This window comes from Drosophila virilis, chromosome 4 (assembly GCF_030788295.1).
Source record: "Drosophila virilis strain 15010-1051.87 chromosome 4, Dvir_AGI_RSII-ME, whole genome shotgun sequence".
Lineage (NCBI taxonomy): Eukaryota > Metazoa > Arthropoda > Insecta > Diptera > Drosophilidae > Drosophila > Drosophila virilis.
The window spans coordinates 16352791-16368082 of NC_091546.1; the positions used below are offsets into that span (position 1 = coordinate 16352791).

The window sequence follows — 15292 nt, forward strand, 5'->3', positions numbered from 1 at the left end:
GCATAACAAAAACAGCAGCAGCAGCAGCAGTCACAACAATAACAACAATAACAAAAACAATAACAACAGCTCACAGGAGCTGCTGAAAATAAGAAAATCAAAAGGATTTTGCGTATAAGTTGCAAATTAAGTTGCCGCCATCATCGCAGTCGCTAAAGACGCTAACGCTTTAGTCCATCTTACGTTATCCTGCTTGGCTTCTTGGCAACAACAACAGGAAAACATAACAACATATCCTGCCACATACTAATTTTCATTTATATAAAACCAGCAACGCAACGAGCAAGTGTTTATTCAGCTGTGCTTCAATACTGATTTTTACTATCTCTAGCCAACTATTTAAGCTATAAATACTTCAGGTTTTATTCAGTAGCAAGTTTTACAACAGTTTCGTCAATTAACCTCAAAATAATCGTACATGAAAATCGCATAGAAAGGCGTTTCGTGTTTTTTTTTTTAAGAGAATTAAGAACAGCATAAAAAAGCGACTGCTGCCTCGACTCTAAATGCCTTGCTATAATAATAACGTTTTCGTCAATTAACCTCAAAATAATCATACATGAAAATCGCATAGAAAGGCGTTTTGAGTTTTTTTTTAAGAGAATTAAGAACAGCATAAAAAATCGACTGCTGCCTCGACTCTAAATGCCTTGCTATAATAATTTGTTTTCGTGCATATTGTTAGTTTTGTTAGCTAAGGAGCTTTGTTTGCTTGCTACGCTTTACATACCCTGTACTCTTGACATGGACATGCATAAGACAGCTATGCTAGGCGTAAGAGACAACTGTGAGAAAATACAACTTCTAATAGGTATTTGGGGCGACCCAGTTACAGGCCATCGGCCAGCATTAAGACTTGTTTTTGATATTTTGCTGATATTCTTATTTATTTGCTTTATTTGCTTTGCCATTTGCTTTTAAAGCCGCTTACCCCTCGCCCAATAGATGTGTGTGTGTGTGTGTGTGGGTGTGTTGCGTAATGGCCAAGGAAGTGAGTTTTGCCTGGTACCAGGGTGGGAGTGGCTGCAGCGCTTTGGGTTTATCTAACAGCCAACATCAACGGCCGTTAGCCTGCGCCCCAAAAATCCTTTAATTGAGTGCACACTTCTGCCAAGCAGCGTCCGACACACACACACTCACCCACCCACACACACACGGTCTTCTACACACACTCGCACATCCAACTGCAAGTGGCGGCACCTCCTGGGAGCTGGCTGCTCGACTGGGATACTCGCTGCCTTTTTATGCGCTTTTAGCACCATTATCCTTTTACGATTATCGCTGCTAAAGCGAATTGACTGTTTGACGTTCAATTGAAATTTTGCATTAAAGCTCAATGGCTTAACCCTTTCAAATTATGCAATAACGCTCTGCAAAGCGAACGCCCGACCACCCAGCTGGTGATGAGCGCGTGACTCGTTTTTTATCTCGACCAGACACGAGCACGAAACGGGCACGTTGCAACAAACTAAAACTCGCTTTGAATAAGTGGACCTTACAACTGCTATAATTTCTAATATCAAACCATATATTGCCCAAATTCCTGTGTTTAGTACGTACTGCCACGCACCCAACACGAAAATTCAATTTTGAACACGAACGCGTCGTGTTTGAGAGCACGAGACGCGCCCAGCTCTGCTCTGGACCAGCAACCGTTAAGCCTCTGCTCAAACGCGCAGCTGAAGCTCAAAATGGCAACTGGAATGACGTAGAAGAGCAATGGCCGATAAAGAAGAAGGAGCAGCAGAAGGAAGAGGAGGACAAGGAGGTGGGGGAAGGGGGCAGTGCCACTGAGTGTGGCAACGAACGGCGGCCAATTAGTGCGCATTGCTCATACGCCACGTTTGTCATGGCAGCCGAGCGGCCCAGCTCACACATACATGAGCATGTCGTCATCTCTCTCTCTCTCTCTCTCTCTCTCGCTTAGCTCGCCTAGCGGAAACGGAAGTTGTAAGGGGATTTTCAATTTGCAATTGAACTGATTTTTGGCTTGCTTCGGCGTTTTTTTTTTTCTGCGCTCATTTTATGGCTGACTTGGTTACTTGGCTGCGGTGCCGAGCGCCGAATGCGGAAATGTAATCATCGCAATGCCTTCAGCCCGGCTCCCAGCCCAGCTCCCCGCCCGCCTTCCACGTGCAGGGCTTATCGGCAAAGTCAAGCGCACACACACACACACACACACACACACAGCTGCATATGGGTCTACATGTGTGTGTGTGTGTGTGTGTGCATATATATACTTACATTTAATTTCCACTAATTGAATCGAAATCGATCTCTGCATTTTTGTGCGCTCGAGGGCTTACACCGGGGCATGGGGTGCTGCTGGCTTTTTGGTGGGCGTTTGTGCGGTGGCCTGGCGAGGCGTGGCAGCTGCCAACGCCTGCTCTTTGAGCGCACTAATAAACTTTTCGTATAAATCAACGAATTTTGTCGACATTTGGTTGCCGTTGCGAAAATTATCGAAAATTTCCTGCAAAAACGCCGAAACGGAACATGGAAGCGGGCTAAAAGGATTAACTGGCGCTGACTTTTATGCAAGTGCAAAATGGCTAAAACAAAACAAAAAAAATAACTAGAAAAAATCCCGTTTGCAAATACCAAAGTGCGGTTTAAGCTGAAATTAGCTGAACTGGAGTGTTGCGAGTGCTTTATTTAAAGCAAAAGCGGACGGCAAATGAAGCGCTAACTTCTATTCATTTTTATTTTCATAAAGTTTTCCTCTATTCCACCAGACGGTAAACATATTTGTTTTCTGTTTGACTTATAATAAAGGAAAATTGTCCTTGAAAAATACCGAAACCTAAACACTTGGAAAACTCATTCAAGAATGCAATTTATCCGCGCTAACTGAAAACTAAAATAAATAACAAAAGGAGACGTCGCAATTGTTCGTGAACAATTACTTTATAATAAACGGAAGTAAGGATAAGAAATAATGTTTACGATAAAGTAAGAATAGCTGCTACACGCCGGAGATTTAATAGCCTAGTAGACTTTTTTCATAATTCATTTATTGTATCTTGTTTAACTTTAATTTAATGTCCTTTTAATCAACACAAAAACATACACAGCCATATGTAGCTTATAAAAGTCCAGGTCGTATACCTTCTATTAAAACGTACTCTAAATTTTCAATTGGCTTAAGACAAAATTTAAGACCAGATACACTAAATATAGGAAGCCACATTTTCGGCCAGATCAGCTAAGGTCTTGATTAGATTGTCATGGGTCTTCTGCAGGTTCTCCTCGACGTATTCCTTGCCATCCTTGGGATTCAGAAATTTCATAGTACCCAATTCGTAAAGAGCTTCGCTGCATTGCTCCCGTATCAGGCCCCAGGTGACATGGGCCTCCTGCCCAGCCGTGCTCTCCACAGCCATCACGGCGTGGTTGTAGAAGGCGATCATATTTTTTAGCATGCCCACCGTCTTGTAGAATGGACAGTAGCAGTCGTAGGTGCTGTACGAGTTCTGCTGCAGAAAGTCATCCTTCAGAATTCTGGCAACCTCCAGCGTTATTTTGTCAACCTCGTTTAGCGAGGTTTTGCCCACCAGCTGTACGATTTCGGCCAGATCCTCCTCCTCCTGCAAAATTTGCTTCGCTTTGGCACGCAGCTTCACAAACTCTGGACTTTCGGCCTCATAGTACGCATCCAGCGCACGTATATACTTGGAATAGGACTGCAGCCAATTGACCGAGGGAAAATGCTTGCGCTGCGCCAGCTTCTTATCCAGACCCCAGAAGACCTGCACAATGCTCAATGTGGCCGACGTAACCGGATCGGAGAAATCGCCACCAGGCGGCGAGACAGCGCCGACAATGGACACGGAACCCTCACGATCGGGACTGCCCAGGCACGAGATGTGGCCGGCGCGCTCATAGAAAGAGGCTAAACGTGCGCCCAAGTAGGCGGGATAGCCCGCATCAGCGGGCATCTCAGCCAGACGACCAGAGATCTCGCGCAAAGCCTCAGCCCAACGGGAGGTGGAATCAGCCATCATGGACACATTGTAACCCATATCACGGAAGTATTCGGAGAGCGTGATGCCAGTGTAAATGGAAGCCTCACGAGCAGCGACAGGCATGTTGGAGGTGTTGGCCACCAGCGCGGTACGCTTCATGATGGACTCTTGGATACCATGGACCTCCACCATCAGCTCGGGAAAATCGCGCAATACCTCAGACATCTCGTTGCCACGCTCACCGCAGCCCACATAGATGATGACATCCGAGTTGGAGTACTTGGACAGGGCCTGTTAAAAATATGCGAATGAATGGTGGCCCCATCAGTTGCACTCCAAGCTATTGACATACCTGTGAGATGACGGTCTTGCCGCAACCAAAGGCGCCCGGAATGGCTGTAGTGCCGCCTTGAACGCAGGGAAAGAAGGCGTCGAGCACGCGTTGGCCAGTTAGCAGTGGATTGTTGCCGGGTAATTTTTCGGCTACCGGTCGACATTTACGCACCGGCCACACCTGCAGCATTGTGTGCTGGGTGACCTTGTCTTCGAATTCCGTTTCGATGACCACATCCCCCACGGTGTAGTTGCCGGCGGGCGCAATATACCTGACCCTGCCCTGGCTACGTGGCGGTATCATTAGGCGATGCTCCACCATGCTGTTCTCCTGGACCATGCCATAGATATCGCCGCCCGAGACGAGATCATCAATGCGCACATTCTGGGGCACAAACTCGTATTCCACCGAGCGCGAAAGACTGTGAATATTGACGCCCTTGGGCACATAAATGGAGCCCGTCAGCTCGCTGATGGTGCGCAATGGTCGCTGGATGCCATCAAAGATGGCACCCATTATGCCGGGGCCCAGTTCGACGGACAGCGGCTTGCCGGTCTGAAAGACAGGATCGCCGACACTGACACCGGACGTCTCCTCGTACACCTGTATGGTGGCCATGTCGCCCTCCAGGCGTATTATCTCGCCGACCAGCCGAAAATGGCCCACGCGCACCAGCTCGTACATGGCCGAGCCGGCCATTTTCTCAGCATTGACAACCGGACCGGAAACGCCAAAGACGCAGCCTCTCTGCATCGTTTCTAAGGCACTCTTTCGGGTGGACACGTCTTCATTGGCGACGACCGAATTCGTAGATGGATCGGAGCTCGTTAGTAACTTCTCCGAGGTCGTGTCTTGAATGGTGACCGCTAGCTTGCTCATTGAGTCACTTATAAACGAAGTATTTGTCGCTTCCTCAACGGTTTTGGGTATCAGCGACTTCGGGCAAAAGCATTTAAATCGTTTCTCCATTTTGCTGGTGTAAGAGTATTCGCAATTGGTTTTTTATTAAAACAAAATAAAACAACCGAACAATTTGGTTAGAAAAACTCAACTTGGTACAATTTTGTGTGATTTCTTGTATTCTCTTCCGATTGAGTACGAAAAGTGACATAAAAGGAAATAGAAAACGAAAAGTATTTAATCTATAAAATAGTTTTTATTTTTTTTTTTCGGACAAACTGACTTCTTGTTTGATTGATTGACTGACGGACTAACCAAGACGAGCTTTTGAATAATGCACAATTCAATTAACTTCTCAATTAATTTTCAAAGATATTTTTAAAATTCTATTGAAAGCTTCTTCTTCACTTTAAGACAAGTTCAACCCAATGGGTGTCAAAATGAGGAGTCTCCTTTTTTTTGTTCCGATCATATTGTTTGTTCTCCTTACCCAAACTCGGACCTGGTTAGCTTAACCTGTTTTTTGTTTACTTTTCCGCTGCGATGATATTTTTCGGAAATAACTTCAAATGTCGCCCTTCTCAGCGATTCTCACGAATTTAAGTCATGCAGCTGTGCACTGGTCCGTCTGGATCGGAGCACTATATCATATAGTTGCCATGGGTATAATCAATCGAAAAAGCAAAACCAAACTCGGCATTTGTTAGCACTTTACATGTGAGTAAAATGATGATCAATATTAACTTATCTTATTTTAGCCATGAGAATTTTTACCCATAAACAAAGCTTTCATATAAGAAGATACTCTTTTAATACAAATCTAATTTTTTTGATCTAATTGTATTCTAAAAAAGTTTATTTCTAAATGTTACTAAAGTGCCCACAAAACCAATACACCCCATTTTGAAATACAGGGTATAAAAAGTCGCTTATCTTCGCATTTCAATCAATTTTATTTAGTTAGGACTTCAAAAACCCATTTAATACATTCAAGTATTGTTCATCATTGTACAACATGCTGATCTTGGGCAGACAGAGAGAAAAATAGTGAGCGAGAGAGAGACAGAGAGAGAGAGAGCGAGAGAGAGATACGTCTGCTTTCAATTACATTAAATGTATTTGTTGTTTGCACTTTATTCGTACATTTAATATTTCATACTTTAAATATTTACATAAGTTTAACAAACAAACAAAGAGAAAACATGACTTTTTCACAAATAAACAAAAGAATTTCCATTCATTAAACAATAATACTATGCATGCATTTGTATCTGCGTGTTTTGTGTGTGCGTGTGCGTGTTCGTGTATGTATGTACTCGTTTGTGTGAGTGTGCGTATGTGTGTGTACATGTATTGGTAATGGAAGTACATAGAAGGACGTTAGTTAGTTGTTGTTGTTATTGTTGTTCTGGCTGTTTGTCAGCCGGGGGCAGCCGACAGGCGGGTAAAGAAGTCGCAACCGCAGGCCGGAATGTGTGTATTCTTCTTTCCGACTACATCAAAAAAAAAAATAATAATAATAAAATATATTTCAGGAATGTTAACAATAGTTTTGTGGACGCTTGGAATCTTTTGTTGTTGCACGGAATTGTTGTTTTGACGGTACTCTGTACTGACTGTACGCAATATTTTTTTTGTTTTAAAAGTTAACTACATAACAATATAAGATTAGGTTGTAAAAGTACGGACAACACGCTCTAATCCTCCAGATTCCTGAAGGCCTGCTGCAAATCCTCATGCAGCTGCTCGAAGTCAGCCTTGATCTTGGCCTCACCATCCTTGACGGGATCCTAAAAGTGGATTCATTTAAAAAAAGAAACAAAACAAAACAAATCAAAATTGAGTTCGTATTTTGAATTTCCACTGTACGCACCTTGAATTTCATGGACGACAATTGGTACATAATGTTGCCCATAGCCTCGCGTATAACGTTCCAGGTGATCTTGTTCTCGGACTGGGCCGTCGACTCGACAGAGTGGCGGGCCAGATCGTAGAAGTCGATGATGTTCTTTAGCATGCCGACGGTCTTGTAGAAGGGGCAGAAACGATCGTATGAGGAGTACGAGTTCTGTTGCAAGAAATCATCCTTGAGCAGCTTGGCCACTTCCAGGGTGATCTTGTCGGTCTCGGCCAGCGATGCCTTGCCGACCAGCTGCACGATTTCGGACAGATCCTCCTCCTCCTGCAGGATCTCCTTGACCTTGGTACGCAGCGGCACAAACTCGGGGAAGTTCTTGTCATAGAAATCATCGAGGGCACGCATGTATTTGGAGTACGAGATGAGCCAATTGATCGAGGGGAAATGTTTGCGCTGGGCCAGCTTCTTGTCCAGACCCCAGAACACCTGCACGATACCCAGAGTGGCGGAAGTAACGGGATCGGAGAAATCACCACCAGGTGGCGAGACAGCGCCGACAATGGACACGGAGCCCTCACGCTCGGGATTACCCAAGCACTTGACACGACCGGCACGCTCGTAGAAGGAGGCGAGACGCGCACCCAGATAGGCGGGATAGCCAGAATCGGCAGGCATCTCAGCCAGACGACCAGAAATTTCACGCAGAGCCTCAGCCCAACGAGAGGTGGAATCAGCCATCATAGACACATTGTAACCCATATCACGGAAGTATTCGGAGAGCGTGATGCCAGTGTAAATGGAAGCCTCACGAGCAGCGACAGGCATGTTGGAGGTGTTGGCCACCAGCGCGGTACGCTTCATGATGGACTCGGTGACGCCGTCGATTTCAACAGACAGCTCGGGGAAATCACGCAATACCTCAGACATCTCGTTACCACGCTCGCCGCAACCGACGTAGACGATGACATCGGAGTTGGAGTACTTGGACAGAGCCTGTGAATGACATGACAGTAAGCGCTGGTTCCATAAATTTACCATGGTGGTGACATACCTGTGAGATGACAGTCTTGCCGCAACCGAAAGCACCGGGAATGGCTGTGGTGCCGCCTTGGACGCAGGGGAACAGGGAATCGAGCACACGCTGGCCGGTCAATAGGGGATGGTTGGCGGGCAGCTTCTCGGTAACGGGACGGGGCTGACGCACAGGCCAGACTTGCAACATAGTGTGCTTGGTGATCTCGCCATCGAACTCGGTCTCCAGCACGACATCGTCGACTTTGTAGTTGCCAGAGGGGGCAATGTAGCGCACGGTGCCCTTAGCGCGTGGGTTCACGATCATCTTGTGCTTGACCAAGGTGTTCTCGTGCACCAGACCGTACAGATCACCGCCGGTGATGTGTGAGCCGACCTTGACATTCAGGGGATTGAATTCCCAGCTGGCCACACGGGACAGCGCTGGCACATTAACACCCTTGGGTATATAGATGGACTCGGTGAGCTCGTGAATGTCCTTCAGCGGACGCTGGATACCGTCAAAAATGCTGCCCATAATGCCGGGACCCAGCTCGACGGACAGGGGTTTGCCAGTGCGCAGCACGGGATCACCGACTGTGACGCCGGAGGTTTCTTCGTACACCTGAATGGTGGCCATGTCGCCCTCCAGACGAATGATCTCGCCCACCAGCTCATAGTAGCCCACACGCACCAGCTCGTACATAGCAGAGCCGGACATGCATTCGGCCGTAACGACTGAAGGATTGGTTTTTTAATTTGTGTTATTTTCGTTAGTTTTTTTTAATGTAATTTTTCCATTGGCTGCTTACCAGGTCCAGATACTGCGAAGACGCGTCCATATTTGGACTCACGCTCCTCGTCATCGAAACGCTTTAAGTTGGACATTTTGGTATATTTTGACTCTACAACTGCAAAATAGAAAACGATTTAGAAACTAATTTTTTTATTTTCGCACAAGATAAAAGATAAGTCCATTGAAAAATTTTCTTATCGCTGTCAGCTGACATATAGAAGGCGCATGTGAGGCGAAGTACCACTAACATAATGGATATCAAGTGTAAAAATAAGTAACTTTACATATAGCTGACTAACATTCAATACTATTTATGTATATAGTTTTTTTATATTATACCCAAATATCTGTTTTAGGAAACGAATTCAAGACTTTGCAAGCGCAACTCTCCAGTAATACGTAAACTGTATAAAAAATCGCAGGCAGAGCTTTTATTTCACGTGACAAAGCTTTTCAGCAGTTCGAAAAGCCACTTCCACGATGTTGATAACTTTTAACTTTCGAAGAGGCGGAGAATGAGTGTAACTGCCGACACTACAAACCAATTGAAAATTGTAAAGAAAAACAAATATCAGAGCTGCCGTTTTTTCTTAGCTACAAACTACGATTTACGAAAAAATAAATTATATATGCGGGCTGCTTCCAGTTTGTGTTATCTGCCAGAGACAGAGAGAGAGAGAGAGAGAGTTGAAGTTCCAGTGTGAGCCGGAGAGAGCGAGACCAGAAGTGAGCGCTCTGCAACTTTGGTTACGCTCTTGCTCTCGCATTCGAGTTCGAATTTTTGACAATTGCCTTTTGACGTTGATCACAAGACTACTGTCATGCTGTCAGCTGACGACGACTGGAAAAATGCAGACCGAGCTCTGCAAATGCGCTACAGTCGCGCCACCATATTGAATTTTGCCGTCTGCTTTTATTTTGGGAGTTGTCCCCCCCGCAAAGAGTGGAGCTCTGCTGCAAGGTGACTCCAATAAGAATCTGTTTGTAGTTAGATCACAAGACCCGTGGTGCCGCTGCCGCGCGGGCGGAAGGTCAGCTGACTGAACAATTATTTTTTTTCACAATTTTACAATTTTTTTTTTGTAAGTTATTACGGATAAGGCTTTTATTTTTATGGGCACTTTATATGTTGCTATGTTTTTAATGCAGTCTTATGTTTTTTTTTATATATATTGGATGCATGGTTGCATTTATTATCTAATACGCATGCAAACTGCACGTTGATGCTAAGCTCTTTTTTATCACTTGCCGCTTTGAGTTGTTAGTTGCGTTAAATAGCATTGTAAGCCTAAAGTCTTTAGTTTAAAAATTAACGAAAAATATGTGAACTGCTGCTAAATTAGTTTTCTGTTTTTTTTTTTTTTTTTACTTGTTTGCTTTGTGCTTACATTTCTGTATTGACGTTCCACTGGCGAACGTTGCTGCTTTACTCCAACAGAACTAAAACCGACTGAGCAGCTGCGCAAGCAAAGTTGTCGCTCGAAGTTCGAAAAGTTCCAATGTGTCGTTTGGAAGTCGATCCAACGATCAAGCACACAACGCTTGAGCTTTTGTGCAAAGCTTTAGCGTTGGCAGCTTTGCGTACGAGTTGTGAGTCGTTGTGCATATAGCTTTCGCAATCGAACCGCAGCGCTGGTTTACTGCCAGCGTTGCCAGACGACGATGCTGCCAGTCTGGGCAAACAAAAAACGAAATAGTTGAACAGCTCGCGTTGGTGATCTTTGTGCACAGAGTGTGAGTAAATACTTTATCATTTTTGGTAGTTAAATAAAAGTGCCTGCGACAACAAAAAGACGTGTGCTATAAGAACAACATTAGTTTGTTTTATCAAAGTTTTTCGTATTACATTCGGCTCGCGAAGTGAAAATATTGTGTGGCTTTTGCGCGTCTTCCATTTTTCTGGTCGTCCGTTGAACCATTTTTCTGTGCGACGCTATTCTTTTTACCGCTATTTATGCTAGAGATGTGAGACTTGTAGATGTTATTCGTGTTTCTGCGCGTCAAAGTGTTTGAAAATCTATAAATAAAATTTAAAGACTGCGAATCTGCATATATTATTAAATTATATATTTTTAATGTAAGGTACGTATAATTTATATATTATATATATATGTTTATATGACTGAATAATTTTACCCAGTAAACATACTAATATTGAGCTTAGATGGCAATTAAATAGGATGGAAAGGAATTTTTAGTGTAAACTATTGTAAAGCTTTTCCCACTCTCTTCCCCTCATAAATAAAGTTAACCAGCGCCGAGCTTTACGCCACAGGGTGTTTCATAGTCGAGAACTCTCAACCAGATAATTTCTTTTCGTTTTCTTTTGTGATTCTTGTTAGAATTTTTTGTTGTTGTCTAACTGCGGCTGCCGCGAGAGCAAAAACTTTGATTAAAAATCGCATTGTTAAAAGATATGTATATGCAACTATTGTCCATTGTTGTTATTGTTTTTGTTATATGTTTTTTTTTGTTATAGTTTTAGCTTTTTGTTTGTGTGCAACCAATCAGCAGCAGCTGCAATGGGAACAAAAAATTCTACATTCTAATTGGAAGCTGAGCGAGCCGGGGCCAAGAGATTGATTTTTGCTAAAAATTGCTGATTGCAGTCAGCAAATGTGGGCGTAACGTTGGTGGAGGGGGGGGGGGGGGGTGGTTTTGGTTTGGGCAGCAAGTACAAGAGTAAACCATTGCTTACAAAGTAGTCAACATTCGATTCTTAGATGGTGAGATTGCGGGTTCGGCAGCGACCCTTGCATAACTTATAAATCGATGACGTTCGCATGCAGCTAGATATCTGTATATATATATATATATAGAGAGAGAGAGAGAGAGAAAGAGGCAGGGTGGGGGAGGGAGAAGGGCATTTGCATAATAAGGCAAGCTGAAAAGTTGGCTGCTGCACTTGGCTGCCTTGGATCCCTCCATTGCCTGGCACTGAGTGCGCTGCGCCAATGAACACCCAAGTACTTGTCCTCATCCTTGTGCTCATGCCTTGTGCTGTCTTCAGCTGGATGAGTGTCGGATTCTGTGTCAAAACGGCGCAGAGAATTTCTAGAGTGCCAACTGTTTTTGGGTTGGGCAAAAGTTTCGAGTGTTCGAGTGTTTGAGTGCTGCAACTGACAGATGGACAAACAGACAGCTGAGATATATGGCTGACATATCAGGTATCTATGCATCTGTGGCCAGTCTTCACTGTAGTTGGACGATTCTTGTGATGTGTATTCTTGTTACATGTTTTAAATAAGGTCTGTGTGCGGACTAGCAAGCATTTATCTATTGAGTTTAAGTTACGAATTCATTGTTTAAATAATATTCAAGAATTTGTAAAAACTTTTTGTATGCTTATAAATGTTGATTCAACTGCATCAATTAGGCAGCTGTTTACAAATGAAAATGCAACCCAATAAGCAAATACATATTATATTTATATGAATATGTTTTGGCACAAAATAACAGATCCTAGACACCAACCATAGTTGTGTTTTCAACCCATTTCGTTGTAGTTATAAAAATGCATTATTTTGTTCAAGAGATATCAATAAATAAAATATGTATTAAATTCTAGTATTTGGATATTGTAATATATATTAGAAATTAGAAAATAAATCAAATTCAGATGCACGAAGCGAACTTTAAGGAAGGTAGCTGGTTCGAATCGCAAACCGAAGTATATAGAATCCATAAATCCATGTAGCTATATGCAAAAGCTTATCAATATCGAACCACTATATCATATAGTTGCCATAGGAAGAAACGGTCAAAAAGTTGCTTCTTATATATACATTATATATATCCAAAGTCTGAACGTCATCGGACAACTATATCTTATAGCTGCCAAAAGGTCAGATCGGTAGAAGATTAGGTTCTTATAAGGCAAAATATTCTGTTTGTCAACTTTTTTGTTTTCATCAAACGCAGCTCCTAAATAGCTTAACTATGCTCACATATTTGGTTATGTTTTCAAGAGTATTAAATCTTCGCCGAAGATATGCTTACTTTTTCGGCTTTAGTTTTTTTTTATTTATTTATTTTTTTTGGTTACAAGTTGTTTGTTTTTTTGTTGAACGGAAGCGAAGTGAATTGCACGCTTGTGCGCATATTTTGACATCAAGTCCTTATGTAAAGCAGCTAAGAATGTTATGCATATGTCACGTATTCTGCTGAAGTCCACAGATTTAAGCGTGTTGTATCTTGTGCTGTCCATAGCTTGAATACATTAAGTCATAACTTTATTTGGTCAGTCGTACGTTCAGTTTACGCTGTGTGCTCCTTCGCGGACCGATGCCAATAAATTCATTTTGGGCTAGCTCCTGGTACACACACGTAGGATGGTGTTGGTTGACCGGGCGGAGAGGGTTGTGGGGCTTGTACCCAGTCTGGGCTAATCTTGTTGCGCATTGCCATAATTTTCAATTTACATGCGCCCAACGTTGCCCCGGAGAAGGAGTCGCAGCATTGTTTGCGTGCTGCTCCTTGCCTATATCCTGGGGCGTTATATTGGTCACAATAAATTAACTGCAATGGGCGAGCTCCGGTCGCTCGCTCTCCCCCCCCCTCTCCCTCTCTGTGTGTGTGTGTATGGCATCCATGCCACACAGTAGCTGCCCCCTGCCCGATACATGCCACACATTGCAGTTGCATTAGCCTGTTATTGCGGGTCCATTGGGGACCGCTGCCACGGCTGCTGCTGCTGCTGCTGCTGCTGCAGGTCCTTTGCCTAAGTGCAATATTTACATTTGCGCTATCAATTGCCATTGTCCTGTATCCTGGTGCCATCCGGTGTCTCGTTGCCTAATCATTGACACATTCATTGATTCATTGAGCCGCGCTGTGGCATATTTACGAGCCTGGGCTAATTGCTTCAAGTGCGCCGCCTAATTTTCCAACAAGCCCCCCAACCCCAACCCCCAACACCCCTCCGCAGCTAATTTCCATTTTCCGCAACGACTTTTCAAGTTTTAAACATGATGCTGGTTAATAGCAAAATGTATTTCATATTAAAAATGCAACTTTTATGCAGCAGCAGCAGCAGATTTGAAATGTGTTTGGTAATTTGCAAAAATGTCCAGGAACGCACACAAACTACACACGCACACACACACAAACACACACACATACACGCACATACATTCCGGCTTAAGCTGGGCAAAATGCACTGAAGCCACCGCAAACAACAAACAACAGCATCAGCTTCTGCATCAGCTTCAGCATCATCCAAAAGCTGCAGCAACTTTTTGCCCCGAAAACAATAAACTTTTTCACACACACATACAGATACACACTGACACACAGGATTAAACTAATTTGCAAGAACATTGAAAATCCTTTAAAACTGCTGCTCCAGCCGTGCCCAAGCCACAGCAGGGCAGCTTGTGAAAGGGGGGGTGGGGAAGGGGGGGGGGTATGAGCAGCTAAGCCTGCACCGAGCAAGGTAATGAACAAATCCCAAATGGACTAAAACACAGCAGGCAGACATTTGTTTGCAGAACTATTTTATTTAATTTTTTTATATTTCTTCTATCTACCGGAAAAATCAGTCTGAGAGACCCAGAAGTTGATTAAATTTGGCCGGCAAATTGGTTCTTAAATTTAATTAATGGTGTTCATTAAATTGTTATAGTTACACTCTGCCGCATTACAACAGAATGTAAGCCCGTCAGCATTATTTTATTACTGTAGTCTCCAAATTTTCGTGTCTTCTCAATTATTTAATACGTTATAGAAAATTAAATGCTAAAAACCTTGTTAGAATACACAATTTGCCAATAGCATAATATCTTCAACTATGCATCAATTTTTTTCAATTGAAAGAATTTTCAACTTTTTTAAATTGCATTGCTTAGAAAGAAAGTGTTGATCTCAGTTATAGTTTAAAAAGAAGTAACGGATTTTATTTTATTTTTTATTCCTAAAAAAATAAAATCTTTGTTTTTAATGTTTTGTTTTTGTACAGTTTTAATAAGAAATCAGTTTAGTTATTCTAAATTTTTTAATAATTTTTTTTATATTTCTCTCGGAGAGAGAGCCCCTTTGCAAACATGTAAGAATAGTGAAGCTCCTAAATTCTAAGTCTAAAAAATCTTGGAAAATCTATTTTTCAATCGACCTTTCCAATGACAGATGGAAGAGTATATAATATATCTCCTAGGCATTAGACACTTTGGCACGACTTTATAATACCCTGTACTAGGGTACAAAAACTATGTCTGGTTCCAAAGTAATGTGCAGCACAGCACATGCGTCACATTGAATTGAATTCGAGGTTTGAGCAGCAACAACAGTCAAATTTCATGGCTGCTCAAGAGTGTGATTGTGTGTGTGTGCGTGTGAGAGAGAAAGTGTGTGTGTGTGTAGGTGCTGCTGCAGCTGCAGCATTTCAGCTTAACTGAATTATTAGCCGAGTTATGTGAATTATGATCTCCTAG

At 43.0% G+C, this 15292-nt stretch overlaps 2 protein-coding genes and 1 long non-coding RNA gene across 4 annotated transcripts in view; 1 reads left to right on the forward strand and 2 right to left on the reverse strand.

The window, feature by feature from the left end:
- Positions 1–3012: 3012 nt before the first annotated feature.
- On the reverse strand, positions 3013–5403 carry LOC116649743 (V-type proton ATPase catalytic subunit A). Its single transcript, XM_015172744.3, has 2 exons — positions 4318–5403; positions 3013–4256 (listed from the first exon to the last, which is right to left on the reverse strand). Exons 1-2 carry the CDS (start codon positions 5266–5268, stop codon positions 3171–3173), a joined length of 2037 nt encoding a protein of 678 aa, XP_015028230.1. The 5' UTR covers positions 5269–5403; the 3' UTR covers positions 3013–3170.
- Positions 5404–6297: 894 nt separating this feature from the next.
- LOC6627360 (Vacuolar H[+] ATPase 68 kDa subunit 2) lies at positions 6298–10388 on the reverse strand. Its single transcript, XM_002051631.4, has 5 exons — positions 10253–10388; positions 8881–8979; positions 8109–8806; positions 7073–8050; positions 6298–6989 (listed from the first exon to the last, which is right to left on the reverse strand). Exons 2-5 carry the CDS (start codon positions 8954–8956, stop codon positions 6897–6899), a joined length of 1845 nt encoding a protein of 614 aa, XP_002051667.1. The 5' UTR covers positions 8957–8979; positions 10253–10388; the 3' UTR covers positions 6298–6896.
- An 84-nt stretch (positions 10389–10472) lies between these two features.
- Positions 10473–15292, forward strand: part of LOC26531910 (uncharacterized) — a 166564-nt gene continuing 161744 nt past the window's right edge. For both annotated transcript variants that reach the window (XR_011416555.1, XR_011416556.1), the window contains exon 1: positions 10473–10946. This is a non-coding gene — a long non-coding RNA (uncharacterized lncRNA). The remainder of the gene's footprint in view (positions 10947–15292) is intronic.